This window comes from Cynoglossus semilaevis, chromosome 17, assembly GCF_000523025.1.
Source record: "Cynoglossus semilaevis isolate Cse_v1.0 chromosome 17, Cse_v1.0, whole genome shotgun sequence".
NCBI lineage: Eukaryota > Metazoa > Chordata > Actinopteri > Pleuronectiformes > Cynoglossidae > Cynoglossus > Cynoglossus semilaevis.
Window position 1 is genome coordinate 10,603,206 of NC_024323.1, and position 15,913 is coordinate 10,619,118.

Below are 15,913 nucleotides of genomic sequence, written 5' to 3' on the forward strand. Positions count from 1 at the left end.
TTAGCCCAACTCCCGTGGGGCGAGACTAACTCAGCATCGGTTTTTTTTATTTTGTGTTAGTTTTTTTAGGAAAGATCTGATCAAAAAAGCAATTAGTCGAACGTAAGCTCGAACGTATAAATCTTTATTAGTATTGAAACTGTTCTTTTATCTAGTTCAATTAATAAAACATAAATTAAATCTGTTGGTGTGGAGTGTGCAACAATGATCTTTTAATGTAACGTCAGCGCAACTGTAGGAACTCTGTTTACTTAAAAAAAAAAAGACATTTTGTTCTACTGACTGATCCAGAAAAGTTGACTCATGGCCCAATGTTGTAAAACCTGAGGGGTTTTCTTCGTATTATTTGACATTACTTCATTACTCAATTATAGTCTTAAGTATCACAGGGCCACTTTGGACACCCCGGACCTAATTGTGTTCTGATGAATGTCATCAGTGTCATGGAGTCAGAGGAGGTTAATTATCCTACAGAGACGGAGGGGGAACAGTACGGAGGCTGACAGTGAGCCGCGGTAATGAAGGTTGTGCTGGAAGGAGAGCGGAGGAGCAGAAAGGTCGAGGTCATTAGTAAGAGACAGCTGCCGGAGACGGAGTGACACATCGGGGGACGGGTGAGGATGACACACCCCTGTCTTCCTGTGAGAGCAGAACAAAATGATGAGCTGACAGATGTTACTGTTTCATCAGTGATGCTGTGAGGCAGCAGCAGAATTAACCACTGGAAACGATCGTTGTGTGTAAAACACTGTTAATATGTAGGTAGCAATTACTGTTGCTTTGTTAGAAGGCCCTTCACTTTACATGAGGACTATTTTTTACAATTTAATTGATGAAATTAAAATACTGTTTTTGTTTTCTGTTTTGGGAAAAGAAAAAAGATGATTTAATTGCAGTTTCCATTCAAATTTTTTTGATATTGAAATCGTTATTTTTTGAAGAATATAAAACACACTTCATAACGATATATTAAAACTACTATTGTAAGTTCCATGTCTCCTATTGACAGAACTGACTCTCTTCTTTGTATTTATGTCTTTAACAAATTAAATAATAATAAAAAAGAAACACACTAGGACTTGACAAGTCACACAAAAAATTCCAGAATACTGTTGTTGTGACAATTGATTTATTTCCACATAGAAATCACTTACATGAGCTGAAGTGAAAGTCCTCACAAAACAGGGCAAATGCAGGAAATCCAGGGAAGCTAAGACACAGAAATTATTTTTTAAAATCCCCCCCCCCAAAAAAAACATCATTAGATATTTTAAGACATAAGAAAATGTAAAATATCTCACAGCAGCAAAAATCGAAAAAACATCATGTGCTATGAGTATGAAAAGTCGTAAAGTGGTTCACAGCAGACAGGAGGGTAAAGAAAAGAAGTTATAAGTTATTCATAACAAACTGTGGTTCACATTTATTCATAAAGGAGTATTAAACACATCAGACAGTGATCTGTACGAAGGGTGTGTGGACGGGGGGAGGGGGGTGATCTGAGCTGAAAAAATACACAATATATGATATTTATGTACATGCAGTGTCTGATCACCTATTATAATATACAGTTCTTTCCAGTTCAAAGATTTCATAGTGAAACACGTTTGGTTATTGAAACAGATTTTAACATTAAAAACAATTGTCATGGTGTTTTTTTTTTGTTTGTTTTTTCTGAAACCCATTCCTCTAACTTTTTGAAGCCCTTTGGACAATGTATAAATAACCTTGACAAACAGTTTTTACAACATTCTAAATTAAAGCAACGAGTTTGAGCATCTCAGCTCTGTGCCTGAAGCTTCAGCTCTATATGTTTAAGTCAGGCTGCTCGTGTTCAGTCTCCCTGTTTCTCTGATCACTGTTTTTCCTGCGTCTTCTTATTTCAGATACTTTTAGTTTATTAATTTGAGCTTTTACGGCATTAACTAAATGCAGACTGGACCCCAGCCAATAGCATGCTACTTGCAAACAGCTGGACTAGCTTGTCAAGCCTGGGACGTTAACCTGCGACCTTTTGGCTGTGAGGCAACATTGTTAACCGCTGTTATTAGAACTCTTCTATGTTTTAAACGTTGATAAAAAAATGAATAAACAGAGCAAAGGGATTAAATACTCATTATTTCCACAGGTATTAGACCACGGGTCAAATGTCGGGGCCTTAACACACAAACACACACAAACACACAGACACACACACACACACTGGGGGTGATTGTTGGGACCACAGCTTGACTCTCCCAGGACATAAATAGCAAACATTCAGTCTCTCCATGGTCCAGTTTTCTGTCATTGGCATAAACAACGTTCATCATTGTTAGTAGCACATTACTGTTAATGTAATTATATTGTGGTTATAATTAGAAGAATACTGAATTTTACAAAACAACACAACTTCCTTCATCTGTCGGCCGTTAAACTGATCATAATAAAAATATCTCTTTTTTTTATTATCACTATGATTATAAAAAAGGTGTCTGTATATATATGTGTGTGTGTGTGTGTTTTATAGGTTGCTAAAGAGTTCATTTTTCTTGGTCCAGTCCATTGGCGGGGCTCGTTTGTTGGATCGTTTCTGGTGGGCAAGCTCTTTGACCTGCTGCAGGGTCAGGTTCAACGCTGGGATGGCGTCCGGGATCACACCCTGGAGAACAAGATGGGAAAAAAAAACAGTAAAAAAAACTTTTTAAAAGTCATATTTCTCCCAGCAGATACAGCTACTGTGATGTACTGTACCTCAGGTGGGGTGTTTGTGGTTGGGGTTGTGAGGGAGGTGTTGGAGGAAGCGTTGGATGGAGAAGGACTGACAGACAGTTTGGAGTCTCTCTCTGCCTCTTTGGCCTGTCTACCATTCACCTGCCGGGAACAAAGTTGTTGTTTGACCACAAACATTTTTTTTCTACAATTCACTGTAAATTCTAATTTAAAATTTAACGTTGTATTCATAAAGAATTTTTGATTTGAATTTTTTTTTTCTCAAAACTTACTACACAAATTTTTCTCTCGATATATATTTTTTCTGGAGTAATATTAGACATTTTAAGTAAGTGCTGTAGTAACGGCCCACGTACAGTAAAACTACATTAGATAACATCAATCGACCTGGATATTTCCTGCACCTGTACTGAAACATTTGACTTTTTGAAGGAACATATTTCTCCACAAGGGGGCACTGTTGGTCTTAAGAATAAGACTTAAGACTATCACATACGTATACGTTGTCAATTAAATGTTTACATCCACAGTCAGTTAAATGCTTCATCTATATATTGACTTGTGAAGCTATAAAATGAGGGCCCTGTATAAGTATTTGTGTGACGTTTTATTATAATTTTTAATATATGTTATATATATATATATTCTTTAAAAATATACATTTTCTAAAGAAAATATTGAAAAAAATCACACCATATTGTTATGTCTACATTTTTTCTTTCTTTTAGGAAAAAATAATAATAGTAATGTTTAGAAAGTACTCTTCCTGCTTTTGTTACTGTTACAATAACTGCTGCCACAGGATGAGGCCCACAGACCACACCTCACTGACCAACAAGCACATCAGCACAGCAGCATATATATATGTATATATATATATATATATATACGTTATTATTATTCCTGTATTCATACCTTAGGTCTAATATCCCTAATGTGGCCACCACATAGCACCAAATACACCTAATAATGACCCATTACAGTCTAGACTGTTAGAAATCTTTATTGTTGTAAATAGATGTAACGTTTCCGTCCTTGGTTCAAACCCTGTGTAAATGTAAACCTCGCTGGGTGTGGTTCGCTGTACGGCACAGCAGAGCATAAAGAAAAGCAGAACATTCAGACAATCGCAGGAAAGTGTGCAAGTCCACTCTCTGTGATTAATACCTCAGTCCAGCACTCTCTCTCTCTCTCTCTCTCTCTCTGACTATGAGGCTAACTGCACGTAAAAAGAAAACAAAAAAAATCGTCCTGTTCCTGCCTCGACCTTCACCCTGCTCTTGTACTGCAGTTTTTTTTATTTGTCACACTAGGAGCAGCAGAATGTTCAAAGAAAGCAGGAGCCTGAACTATTATGGTCCTCCGCTCTGACAGGAAGGAGAGGCTCCTTCACCGAAGAGGGAAGTGGTCTCTGTGGGAGACCTGCTGTTCTTCACACACGTCACAACACCAAATCCCACTACCGAATTTGTTCTGAAGGCTAATTTCAAAACCAAATTATGGACACATGTAGGTGTCTGGTGTGTGTGTGATTGGTCTCACCTTCTCCTCCATGTCTCCATTAATGGCAGCTTCAGGCAGTGGACCTGCAGGAATGACAGAGACACAAGAATCAGTAACACCGTCCACAGATATTCTCTCCGTCCTGGCTGTGTCCTGAGTGACACCTCCGGACCTTCAGTCCTGCACCATCGGAGCAGAGAGCCGCGCTCCGTCAGATCAAGAGTCTTTCTCTCTGCAGCTCACCTTTCATTCCAACCGGCATCTACTCTGTTACATAGCCCAGGTATGAGCAGCTTATCTATTATTCACACGTGGTTCATCTTCTGTGAGATGATGCTCCTGGTGGACCTCTGCACATCACCTCCCCTGTCCCGCTTCCTGAGCTGAAACCTCAGACCTTCTGCCTATCAGATATCTGCAGCCTCTCCACACACATCTCCACTAATGTTGTCATATTTAGGACAGTGGCGGCTGCAGACAGACATCACCACGGAGGCGTGACACCTCTCTTACCTTCCATCTCTATCATCCTCAGCTGAAAAGTCTTTATGGCCTTTAATGAGCTGAAGCACGAGAAAGCAGCTGGTCCTGCTGGTTAATACAGTGTTGGACTACTGTGTGTGTGTGTGTGTGTGTGTGTGTCACTCCTGACTTTAAGAGGAGCCTCTCCAGGTCCAAACTCGGCTCTAGCTCTTTCCTAAGAGGCCACTTGGAGTGAGCTCCTAGGAAACAGCACAAACGTGCTGCAAGTGTTGGTCACAGACTCAGTGTGGGCTGGTGCCCGCTGAGTGGGCAGCATGTGAAGTGCAGGCAGTTACCTGGGTAACACCTCAGTGGAATCTCTCTGGTTACGGACACATTGAACCACATCGGGAGAAATTACATGAAGTCTCTCAGATACTGTACTGAAACGACAGGTTAATGTTCACGCTTCTGAAAAAACACTGACACTGACGACCAGGTCATCAGAGGAGGCGGTCCATTTCTAACTCATTATCACATTTTCTGAAGATGTGGAAGGAAAAGGCCTCATCAACTCATTATCACATTTTCTGAAGATGTAGAAGGAAGCACTTTTTATTTGTTATTATTCTTCCTATGTTGTAGATTCAGAATTGCCTACAAACGTAGACAGTTTTGAAGGTTTAGGCTTTTAGGTGAAGCTGTGAAAAGTTTTTGACTGACAGCTCGACCCACCAATAGGGGCCTTAGTGGCAGGTTGACGTGGACGCTGTGTTTGGATCACGTTCTACTACAGAAGACATGAACAGATGTACAGAATCTGCTAACGGAGTATATGAGAACTAATGTCTCATTTCAGTGAATCCTGTTCTTATTAAGTCTCCGTGCGTTTCTCAAACACGGTCCACGGTGGGAACTTTAAACTGACACTTGAGTATTTCCTGGACACAGGGTTTCCCTCCGACAACAGCCGTTACCGTGCCAACATCAGACAGCGTTATTTTTACATGGCAGGACTCTGACTACGGTGGCTCCCTGTGCTGACACACTTGATCTTGAACAGACAGTGTTAGGACTCCCCCTAGTGGTAGGGTTGTTAGACACACCAGTTAACACAACTACATTACAGGATGACAAAAAAATGATTCAACTTTTCACTCTTTGATGGGAAAATGATACGTTTAACTGAGTTACTTATTTTTATAACAAACAGTGAACACAATAAATTTAAATTTGTAACTTATATAATAACTATTTAATCCTCTTAAGCACATTTACCCTACAGAGCCTTAGCAGCTAAGCTATCGCTGTCTTCTCGTGGTGTGGAATGCTGCATCAATCGTCCCTTTACCTCCAAAAACTGGAACCAAATACTTCATGTGTTGGTTTATAAATAACTTTGAACATTGTTTATATTTATTTTATTTTGAGTGAATTCCTACATACTCTACTTTTGCTCATCTTGACCTGATCCATGTGCGTTCTTTTTTGTGCCTTTAAGATTAACCTTCTGAACAGGACGTGAACATGAGGAGGGGGCAGGAAGTGGCTCCGTCTCCTCTGTCTGTCTGTGTTTCTTGGCAGAGAAATAAAGCAGGAGATAGTAAAGGAGTCTGACGGAAATAAATCTGCAGGAAACAGAAGGATCAACAAGGATCCAGCTGCATTTGGAGCGGTTTAAATGACTTTGAATTAACTCCGGTACTACATTCCTGGCAGACTGCTGTCGTTTGAAGGAACGTTGCAGTGTTTCTAGTGTTTAGCCAAAAGGATGCGGCGTGTGTTTCCTCTCACCGGTCAGATGGTCCAAGGTAGGAGTCACTTTGCATTTCTTGAAGAATGTGTCTGTCTCTGGGTCGACCACCAGCAGACGGGTCTCATTTCCTCCAGCTTTGATGGCAGCCACCACTTGTGAGTGTGTCTTCCCTTCCACCGACACGCCATTCACCTGAGGATTTGTGGAAAGTGAGAGAAGTGAGAGAAAATCCTTCAAAGGTAATTATTTGTTTTATTCTCAGTTTTGTTCCTACAGACATTTAAAAACATTGTCTCAATGTCAGGAACTTCATCTCATTATTTTCTCTTTGTCTGCCTGAGGCTCCAGGACAGGAAATCCTGTGTGTCCACACAAAAACCCACACGCTTAAACACACTGAACTAATCAGTGTAAAACTAACATCAGAAAAAACCAAACATTTTAATAAAATCTCTGACACATGACTTGGTATTTCAGCGTCCTTCTGGTCCACGGGAACTCATGTCAGAATGCTCTACAGCAGCTGGGCGCGACTGGATAAAACCTCCATGGGAAAACATGTCAGAAATGTCTGCAGTTGTCACTCCCTTAGAAACAACCCCTGTGTATATGGGTGCTCACTGCTCACTGGCACTCCCTTAGAAACAACCCCTGTGTATGTGGGTGCTCACTGCTCACTGCTCACTGCTCACTGGTCCTCCTCAGTTTAGGAGGATAAATCAAAACATCGTCATTAGACCAACAGTCATTTCAGCCTCACTTTGTTCCAGGGTTAGATTCAAGGACTCTTAAAACTCATGGAAGTCAATGTAAAATCCTTGAGCGAGTGTGTGTGTGTGTGTGTGTTTGGGAGGGACTGTCACTAAAATCCTTGAGCGAGTGTGTGTGTGTTTTGGAGGGGCTGTCAGAGGGTGGACCACCACATCATAGTCGGTCTTCTTGCAGAGGAAGCTGGACAATAGCATCCTGGCCAGTAATAGTAGTAACAATGGTGGCCCGCTCCAGACAAAGCCCGGCCTCTCAGTGGGTGGCGTGGCAGTCTGAGGCCCACTGGGGGAGCAGAAACTCCTCACAAGACTCTGACCAACACAGATCTAAGGACCTTTGGTCTTAATCCCACTCTGCTCTTCGCCTCGTCCCGTCTCCTTTCATCCTTTAATCTGTACAGCTGACTCTCAGAGTCAGACAGAGCGGCCGGGGACAGGTAGGGACTGATGGGAGCAATGTGTGCTGCTGTGGCCTGATCATGTGACCAAAATGTCTGCTGGGTAAAGTCAACATGATGTTCAAATGGGGGAATCTAAATGGAATCTGTCGATGTAAACTACACAGGAAACATTTCACATAGATAAATAAAACCTATTTTGGAGTGATTTGAAATTATTTAAAAGCTAATTTGTTTAAAAAAATTCTAACTTTATCATCAGTCTTTGAATTTTAGCTAACTGTTTTGCTCAGATTTGTTTCGTTGTGAGTGTGCTCAGCGGTTACAGTCACAACGGAATTCCCTGGAAGCCTTGATGACCTCGGACACCGACTGATTCCTCATCACATGCTTTTATACACACACACCCGGCTATGAGGGAAAAAGTCCCAGAACCGATGCAGAGTCGTGAGAACGCCCAGGTTTGTGTTCATGTCGGCAAAAGGTCATGGAAGGTCTTCCAAAAACATCAGACAGAGAGGGCACTCAGAACCTTTACTGATACTGGGTGTCGATAGATTGATTTATTAAAAAGAAAAAATCAGGAAATGTTTGTCTCCCAGGGTTTAATCATTACATAACTACCTAAGAATGTCCTTGAGGTCTGATCACAGGTCACACTATTCTTCTACCAAACACATTACTGTAGTCATGGTGAGAGATCGACCAAACAGGATGTGAGATATTGTTGTGTATCATCAGGTACATGGTTGAATAATTTCAAGTTTTAAAAGTCATTATTTACCTACTTAAAACAAGGAAAAGACACAGCTGGTGTGTCCAGATGTCCAGATGTCTGGTCTTTCTCTCAGATATCTTTCTTTGGCTCAGTTCTATCTGTTTTCTCTGCTATTTTTACATTTCCTTCTTGAACATTCTGTTCCAGTTCTTCACTGATTATGTTTCAATTATATTTATTCAGTAGTTTTTACAGTCGTGTCATTATTGACTCTGTCCTTTTTTTTCTCCTTCTCTGTTTATATTCCGTTTGTATTTTCATGTATTTTTCTCAGACTGGCTCTAATTGCCTCATTGTTTGTTTTCTTTATCTTGTTCACGTCTTTGACATCTCGACATTCTTTGCAAGCTACAAAGTAAGAATTGAATTATTCAGAGAAAATGTTTCTCTTCTGTTTATATGACAATAAACCTTTGGAATCTTCCTTTTTTTATCCAGTCAATATTTATTTGTCTTTCATCAAATTCTCCTACGGCAAAATATTATTGTTCATGTTTTCTGCTCAGCACCCATATACAGCCTAGTAACAATTACCTTAACCATTAACAATAAAAAAAAGTGTTTATCTGGCCTTAAATGCACGCATTATTTTAATGTGATTTCATTACCAAAGATGAAGACAATGCATTCCCTTCATCTTCATGCACAGTTGGCTCTTGACACTGTTACATAATCAAATCTAACACATCTGGAAATAGAACTCTGATACCTCAGCCCGGTGAAGTATCAGAGTTCTCTGTCATGTACTCATTGAAGTACCTGTACTATCTTGTCCTTTGCCAGCAGGCCTGCCCTCTCTGCTGGGGAGTCTTCGTCCACAGCTCTGATGTATTGCCCCGGTCTCGCCCGCTCGCTGTGCAGATTGAAGCCGTATCCATTTGCCCCTCGCTGGATCACACACAACCGTGGCCGCAGTTCGGTGCAAATCTCCTGACAAGTGAAGAAGAAAAACTGTTTGTTAGAACATGACGTTCACTGTGGATATCCAGTTGAACCAAAACCCACGCCCTTTAAAATAACACCCCCACCATGTTAGTCTGCTCAGGCAGAACCAGTGGCACAAAAATGACAGAAAGCTCCTGTGACTCGTTAACCATGAATATGAAGCCCAGGTTGAACATGCAGGTGGCTGCTGCATGCTGATGTTTCCTGCAGCGTGTTCTTTAAAGTCGTGAGAAAACAGGAGCTGCTGCTCGACTCAATGTGACCGCTAACGCTATCCAGGAAGGAAGAGAGCCTTTGAGGCATGTGATTGGAGTTCTGTTGGGAAGGTTTGTGGAGAATGTAGTTAGAGCGGGGGGGCTTTAGAGGAAGGGGCTGGGTGCAGTCTGCAGCCATATTAGCTCCAGACTCCAACGAGGACAATAGAGGCTGGGCGTTTGCCTGCAATCAGCCCCGTGGACCCAGTCCGGTCCTGGCGTATTCTGAGATGGCAAGATGAGCTGGAGCTAAATTGTAATCCAGGGAAAAAAAAACTCAATCTAGAAACCTCCCTTCCGCTGCATGGATGAAGCATAGTCTGAAATTAGCAGAGGGAACTGACCTGACTTTGTCATCAAAGAAGTCGGAGTCAGGATGATCGGTCAGTGTGACTGAATCTGACCCGACGCTCCCCCTGCACGCCTCCTGTCGTCTCATAGACAATGAAACACGGCTATAAAGACGTCAACACCTAATGAGTCACTTTCTAAAGAAGGAGCCTGTCATGAGGAGAACTGATAAAAACTACTTCAAATCAGCTGGAATTCAGAAACTTTGGGCGTTTTATTACCGGAGGCCTTTGACGCAAAAGAAAAAACCCTGGTGACAGCAGTGACTGATAATGGTTTGACTGAATTACACAAGCCCAGAAACAATGATCATAATAATAATAATAAAGATGAGGTGTGCAGCCTGTCTGGTCAACATGTGCACTCATCCACTGACCAGAATAACCACGACACTATCCAATAACTAACCAACTAATACTGTGATGCCAGTGATGCCTTCCTTGTCCTAGGTACAAGTCAGGCTAATGATAGATGGATAAATAGATGTTTTCTTCTTAGAAATCCAATATATTTTGGTTCAGCTTCATGGGCGAGGCCGTCTACTTCTGCCTTGGTTTAAAAGTAAGAGAATCAGATTACTAGTTTCAGGTACTTCTTTTGTGGAAGTACTCATTTTTAAAGTCACTGTTAACCAGATTGGACAATGTTGTCCGTCAGTGAGAGACGGAACAACACACAGGGGACAGTCCCCAACATTAGAGCCTGAAGCCAGGGTCCTATAAGACACTTGTAATGTCACATGCAAAGACTTTAATTTAGCTGCAGTAAATCTGCACCACTGACCTTTTCCTACTCCTACAGGCTAGAACAAACCAGCTGAGCTTCACGTCTTCACTTTAGCCCCGTGATGCTAGAATATTATCATCAGGAAAGAGAAAAATAGTGTTTTGTTTTTGCTGGAATCATCACGTTAGCATCGAGATGCTCTGGCTGTTGTTACAGCAGATGCCCCTGTGCAGGGTCACGGGTAGAGGGAGCGTGTGGCAGGAGGAGGGAGGAGGGCTCCAGAAGAATCTCCACACGGGTCAGAAATCTGTGGAATCTGCTGAGCACACACAAGCCCTGTGGAGGATGTGGGGACGTGTGTTTGTCCACGCAGTTGTTCCGTGGGTCGCTCGAGCTTCTATATTAACAACAACAGTGTAATCTGTCTGAGCAGAGGTTTAAGAATGAGCTGTAGATACGAAGAGATGGACGCCTTCTCTATCGCTGACATTAACCTTTCTCTGGAGAAGGGAAGTGTTGAACAGGAACTGTTGACACTTCTTCCTTTAGCACGTTTCCCCCCCGCACTGGAACATCGGCCTGATTTTAAAAGGGAAATCACACTATGAAAATTTCTCCAACACAAGCCCCCATGCGGAAACACAAACATGAAATTGTCGTCTGTAAAATCTTATCTGATTTAGACTCAGTATTCAAATCAGAGGCAGTTCATAATTTAATAGAATTCAGAAATGTTTTGTTGCCTCCAGGAGAGGTTAAAAGGTCATCGATAAACTTGTTGATTTTCCTAGGAGTCAAAAACTATGACAAAACACATCAGACTTGGCCTAGAGCCCAAATCCTGGATGCTGAGAGTGAAGAGATTGGATGTCGGCGAAAGCAGGAAACCAAAATTCCATGTAGGGAACACATGGAAAGACGGAGGAAAGACGGAAAGACAGAGAGATTTCCTCGTGTAAATCCCTTCTCCACAACACACTGATCAAAACCGTTGATTTGATTCAAAACTGTCTGATGTGACGGAAAGACAGAGAGATTTCCAGGTGTAAATCCCTCCATTCTCCACAACACACTGATCAAAACTGTTGATTTGATTCAAAACTGTCTGTTTTTTAACTATTACATAATAGTTAAAACAGAATCAGCTCTGCCCAAATTTGAAGAAAAACATTGAAAACCAATCGAAGTCAACATGAAATTCATACAAGAAAAAAAAAACAAAAACAACCGACAAGAACGGAGACGAAACCAGAAAACTTCCTGCTGTAAGGCAGGAGCACTAACCACTCTTCCACTGTGCGGTAGCGCTGAATCCTTTATTATGTCAGATTTTCCAGTCACTCCTGGACAACGATAATCCTTCATCCTGGCCTGAGGGTTGTCAGAATTCATCCAAAAAAATGTCCTCCACATCATTCAATAAGACAGACACAACTGGAGCGTTCTAAAGTGTCGAACCACAAAAGACGGAAAGGAAGATTTGTTTGTGTTTTTTCTTTTCCTGGTCGACTGGTTTAACTGTGGTTCAGAGTTTCCAGTAAAACCCAGCATTTGCCTGGTATGACAGTGCCCACAGTGTGATGACACGCAACAACAGAGAGACTTCAATGTCAACAGGCCGAGCACCAGGTTAGGCAACAGTGGACAGGATGACATTGCCTCACACTTGTTTCCATTTTACACCAAGTAAAAGCTTCACTTCCACTGAAACACGCCTTCTTTCAGCACTTCACATACTTTGGCAACGAGGTTCACACGGTTGCTCTGAATGCTAATTAATTAGAGACAACAGCAGGGGCTGCTTTAATATTCCACAAACACGCGTCTCACATCTTTTTAACAAAAAAAAAACAACCCCTACTGCACCTGCTGCGTCTCTGTGTGTGTCTCTCGTAACAGACACAACATTCACAGGTTCTGGATGTCAGAGGCTGAAGTAACACCTGCTCATGTTTTTGCTTTTTCTCATGGAACGTCAACATCCAGGAGACAAGACTCCAGGACTAAACTCAACTGAAGGCCAATGAATTATTTATCCATGTATTTATGTCCTAAGGTTCAATTCCCATGAGGTTCACATGGCAACAAAAAAACATAAATATTACAAAATGTAATGAACATTGACATGTATGGTAGTCGTGGCCCAGAAGTGGCCCCTGGGCCAGGAGTTTGACACCCCTGAGTAAGAAAAACATTTTCTAAGCAATTGACAGCCAACGTCATTAGATCTTCACAAGTATCTTCACTTTTTTTCTTTCCTGGCACTGTGCTGAACAAACGCTGAGACGCAGCATGTCACTCTGACATTTTCCAGCCTTTGCTCTGCTGTGAGCGACTTGAATTTATGAAATACCAGCATTTACATGAACTTGGCTCCAGCAGAGCAGAGGAGCACAGACGCTTGGTTTCTGCCTCGCAGCGAGTGATGACTGAGTGTTTGACAAGCTAGACTGATAGCTCTGCTTCCTCAAAAGCTCTTCGGGGAAAATGAACGCTACTGTTTACCAACCATGGTAATCAGCCATCATGTTTATCAGGTTCTGTCTGAGTGTCTGGGGGTTTGCATCTGCCAGCCTCTCCTGCTGAGGAGAGGAGGACAGTCACCGTGAGCCACTCAGAGGAAAGACAGACTTCTGTGGAGAAGCCAGAGGCTGAAGGTCTGCCACTCAGACGGACTGTCGCTTCAGATTTGACCCTGAAGCTTGTACAGACATCTGAAACAAGTAAATATATGGGACAAGAATAACTGCAGGCTTGTGTCTGTTCTGAACAGTCCTGGGTTGTTTTGGGGATTTTTAAAAAAATATTTTTAACAAAATATTTTTGGAATAATTTCTATTGCCTACGTTTTTAGTCATCCTCTCAAGTTTTATTTCAGTTGACTTTTTAATCTACATTTTACTATAAGTACATGGAGTCATTTTGTTGTATTTTTGGTTGTTTTTGTTACTTGATGTACTGTATGTAAGGTTATCTTTTATCTAATCGCCAAACATTTAAAACCTTTTTCCTATTATATTCAGACTGCCTTTAAGCTAACTCCTATGTAAGCAATAAAAATAAAACCACACCCTCCAAGCAAAGAATTTTAAGAAAGAATTGCCATTCCAGGCAGCTTGTTATGTAGTTACTATATGATCCAGCAGAGGGTGCTTTAGGCAAGCAAGCTAAACAGGCTAAACTTAAAGAAGTATGAGGAAAAACACAACCCAATCCCCAAAATATATTTATATACATGTATCTTTTGATCTCTAGAAAAAAAAGGACAATTATGACAAACATTTCAAACCAAAATATTAGATCTTTAGGTGTGTTTTGCTCAGAACCTTTGCTAATATGTGGTGCGATTCCAACGATGAAAATAATTCATCCATTATGTATCATCCATCCAAGCAGCTGCTTCTGAGCGGTGATCACGTTCAGTAAGTTGTCGGCATCTGAATGGAAACCTGTCACACTCAGATGAGCTCCACCTGGGCCGTTTAAAGCAGTTCCTTTTTCATGTGTCCATATCTCTCCCTCACTCCTAATGCACCCCCCCCCCCCCCCCCCCCCAGCAGCCGCTTGATCGATGTAAAGATTAACCGACACGCGCACATACTGCCGGGCTCCCGCGGTTACTCAGTGACAGACACATCGCCGACCTCCTGGTCCTGGTGATTGTCATGCGTAGATTTAGATGGAGAGTTAGAACTTAATGAATGTTTGATGTTAACTCGGTTGCCTTTTACACTGACAACACCAGTTTTGTCCAGTTGTATATATGGAGCGCACCACTCTCTGAAGCAGGGCAGGGGTGTTGGGTTTCAAGCCGGCCCAGTGAACCAGCTGTGAAGCAGGAGAGGGAAGGGAACAAAGCACGGTTCTGTCCTCCACCCCTGCCATTTAGGGACAGGACAAACTAGCTGCACAAAAGACGGCAAAATAAAAGTTAGTCAGCGTTTGCATTACAAAAGACTGTTGCAGGACTAATGTCAGTCATCACAGCAGGGGGTCGAACACTGATAGGAGCTGATGGAGTAATCTGGATTATCACACGGGCCTGAGAGATTTTAGAAATGTAGCTTTTGTGCTGCACGGTGAGAGAGATGTAGTTTAGTTAGATCACTAATGTTGATGATGGGAGTCAACAGGTTCTCTCTCTTCGGCCACCCTTCCTGCCCCTCACCCTCCATCCTTACAGAAGAAGGAAACACGACACAGGAACCATACAAGTACATAAAGCAGAACCAAAATCGTACAGCAGGCAGAAGTCACAGGAAGTCGAGAGGTGAAGTGATCAACTTCACAGCTAGAAGTGAAGCCACATGAACAGATCCAGAGAAAAGCCTCGGGGGCTAATGTAACAGCCTCCGTACACGGGGCAGGATCGATCATGTGACTCAGCCAGGTGCACCACCTGCACCACCACCTGCTGTCGTCTCAAGTCATTCAATAAGTTCTTGCGCAAACTGAAATTCTAGCGGTGCCTCGCCCTCGCACCGTCTTCTGTTAGCAACAGTTGTGGGCTGTGACGCTGCTAACATCAACGAGGGCAACAATCACCTTCTCTGATTTATACAGAGGAGGAGGGGGGACAGAGACGGCTGGGGGTCCAGTCTATTTTAGTTCACGCAGCGTCTTACTTCCCACTCCACCCCCCCAAAGCTGGGCGCGGTCCCTCCGGCTCATTGTCCAGTCAGGGTTGTGAACCTGGAGCGCAAAATAGGGAGGGAAGTTCAGTTGTGGCATTGTGGAGTCTCCGTCCAGTATCCCATGAGATCCAATCACCAGAACACCCACCCATGTCTTACACACACACACTCAGACAAGGTTCAGGTTCCACCCCTGACCTGGGCCACAGCGGCCTTGGCCTTGTGGCGGGGACAGTGGGTCTGTTGTCTGGACTGACGTCAGAAACGTTTTATGAAAGAGAGAGAAAGTGAGGAAGTGGGAGAGGGAGAAAGAAAGAGAGCGACAGAGAGGGCGAGAGGGTTAGAGAGAGAGAGGGTGAGAGAGGGTGAGAGAGAGTCATGGTTCATTTCCACAATCAATAACCTAAACTATTGTTCTGTTGTGATTAGTGCAGCATTTTAGGAAAAAAATGTCTGCAGTCAATGAACAGAATATTTATTTATATCTAATATGTGACGAGTCATTTGTTCAAAAACATACCAAAGGTCAGGTGAAGGTCACGTGAAGGTCAGTCTGTGTTTACTTCACACTCTTGTATTCCGACATAAATGCTTCGAATGCTCCTTCAGGAAAAACAACGTCCTCGC

General features: G+C 42.4%; 1 protein-coding gene and 1 long non-coding RNA gene across 2 annotated transcripts in view; one reads left to right on the forward strand and one right to left on the reverse strand.

Annotated features, from left to right (window-relative positions):
- The first annotated feature begins 30 nt into the window (after positions 1-30).
- Positions 31-1,262, forward strand: LOC112488368 (uncharacterized). The gene is made up of 2 exons (XR_003052343.1): positions 31-102; positions 440-1,262. It is a non-coding gene; the product is annotated as an uncharacterized LOC112488368 (long non-coding RNA).
- Positions 1,263-1,632: 370 nt separating this feature from the next.
- nherf1b (NHERF family PDZ scaffold protein 1b) overlaps positions 1,633-15,913 on the reverse strand; it is a 22,636-nt gene continuing 8,355 nt past the window's right edge. Inside the window, exons 2-6 of the mRNA XM_008330090.2 lie at positions 9,136-9,306; positions 6,472-6,625; positions 4,255-4,298; positions 2,734-2,853; positions 1,633-2,641 (exon numbers count right to left, since the gene is read on the reverse strand). Of these exons, the coding sequence (XP_008328312.1) occupies positions 2,504-2,641; positions 2,734-2,853; positions 4,255-4,298; positions 6,472-6,625; positions 9,136-9,306 (627 nt within the window). The 3' untranslated portion in view covers positions 1,633-2,503. The remainder of the gene's footprint in view (positions 2,642-2,733; positions 2,854-4,254; positions 4,299-6,471; positions 6,626-9,135; positions 9,307-15,913) is intronic.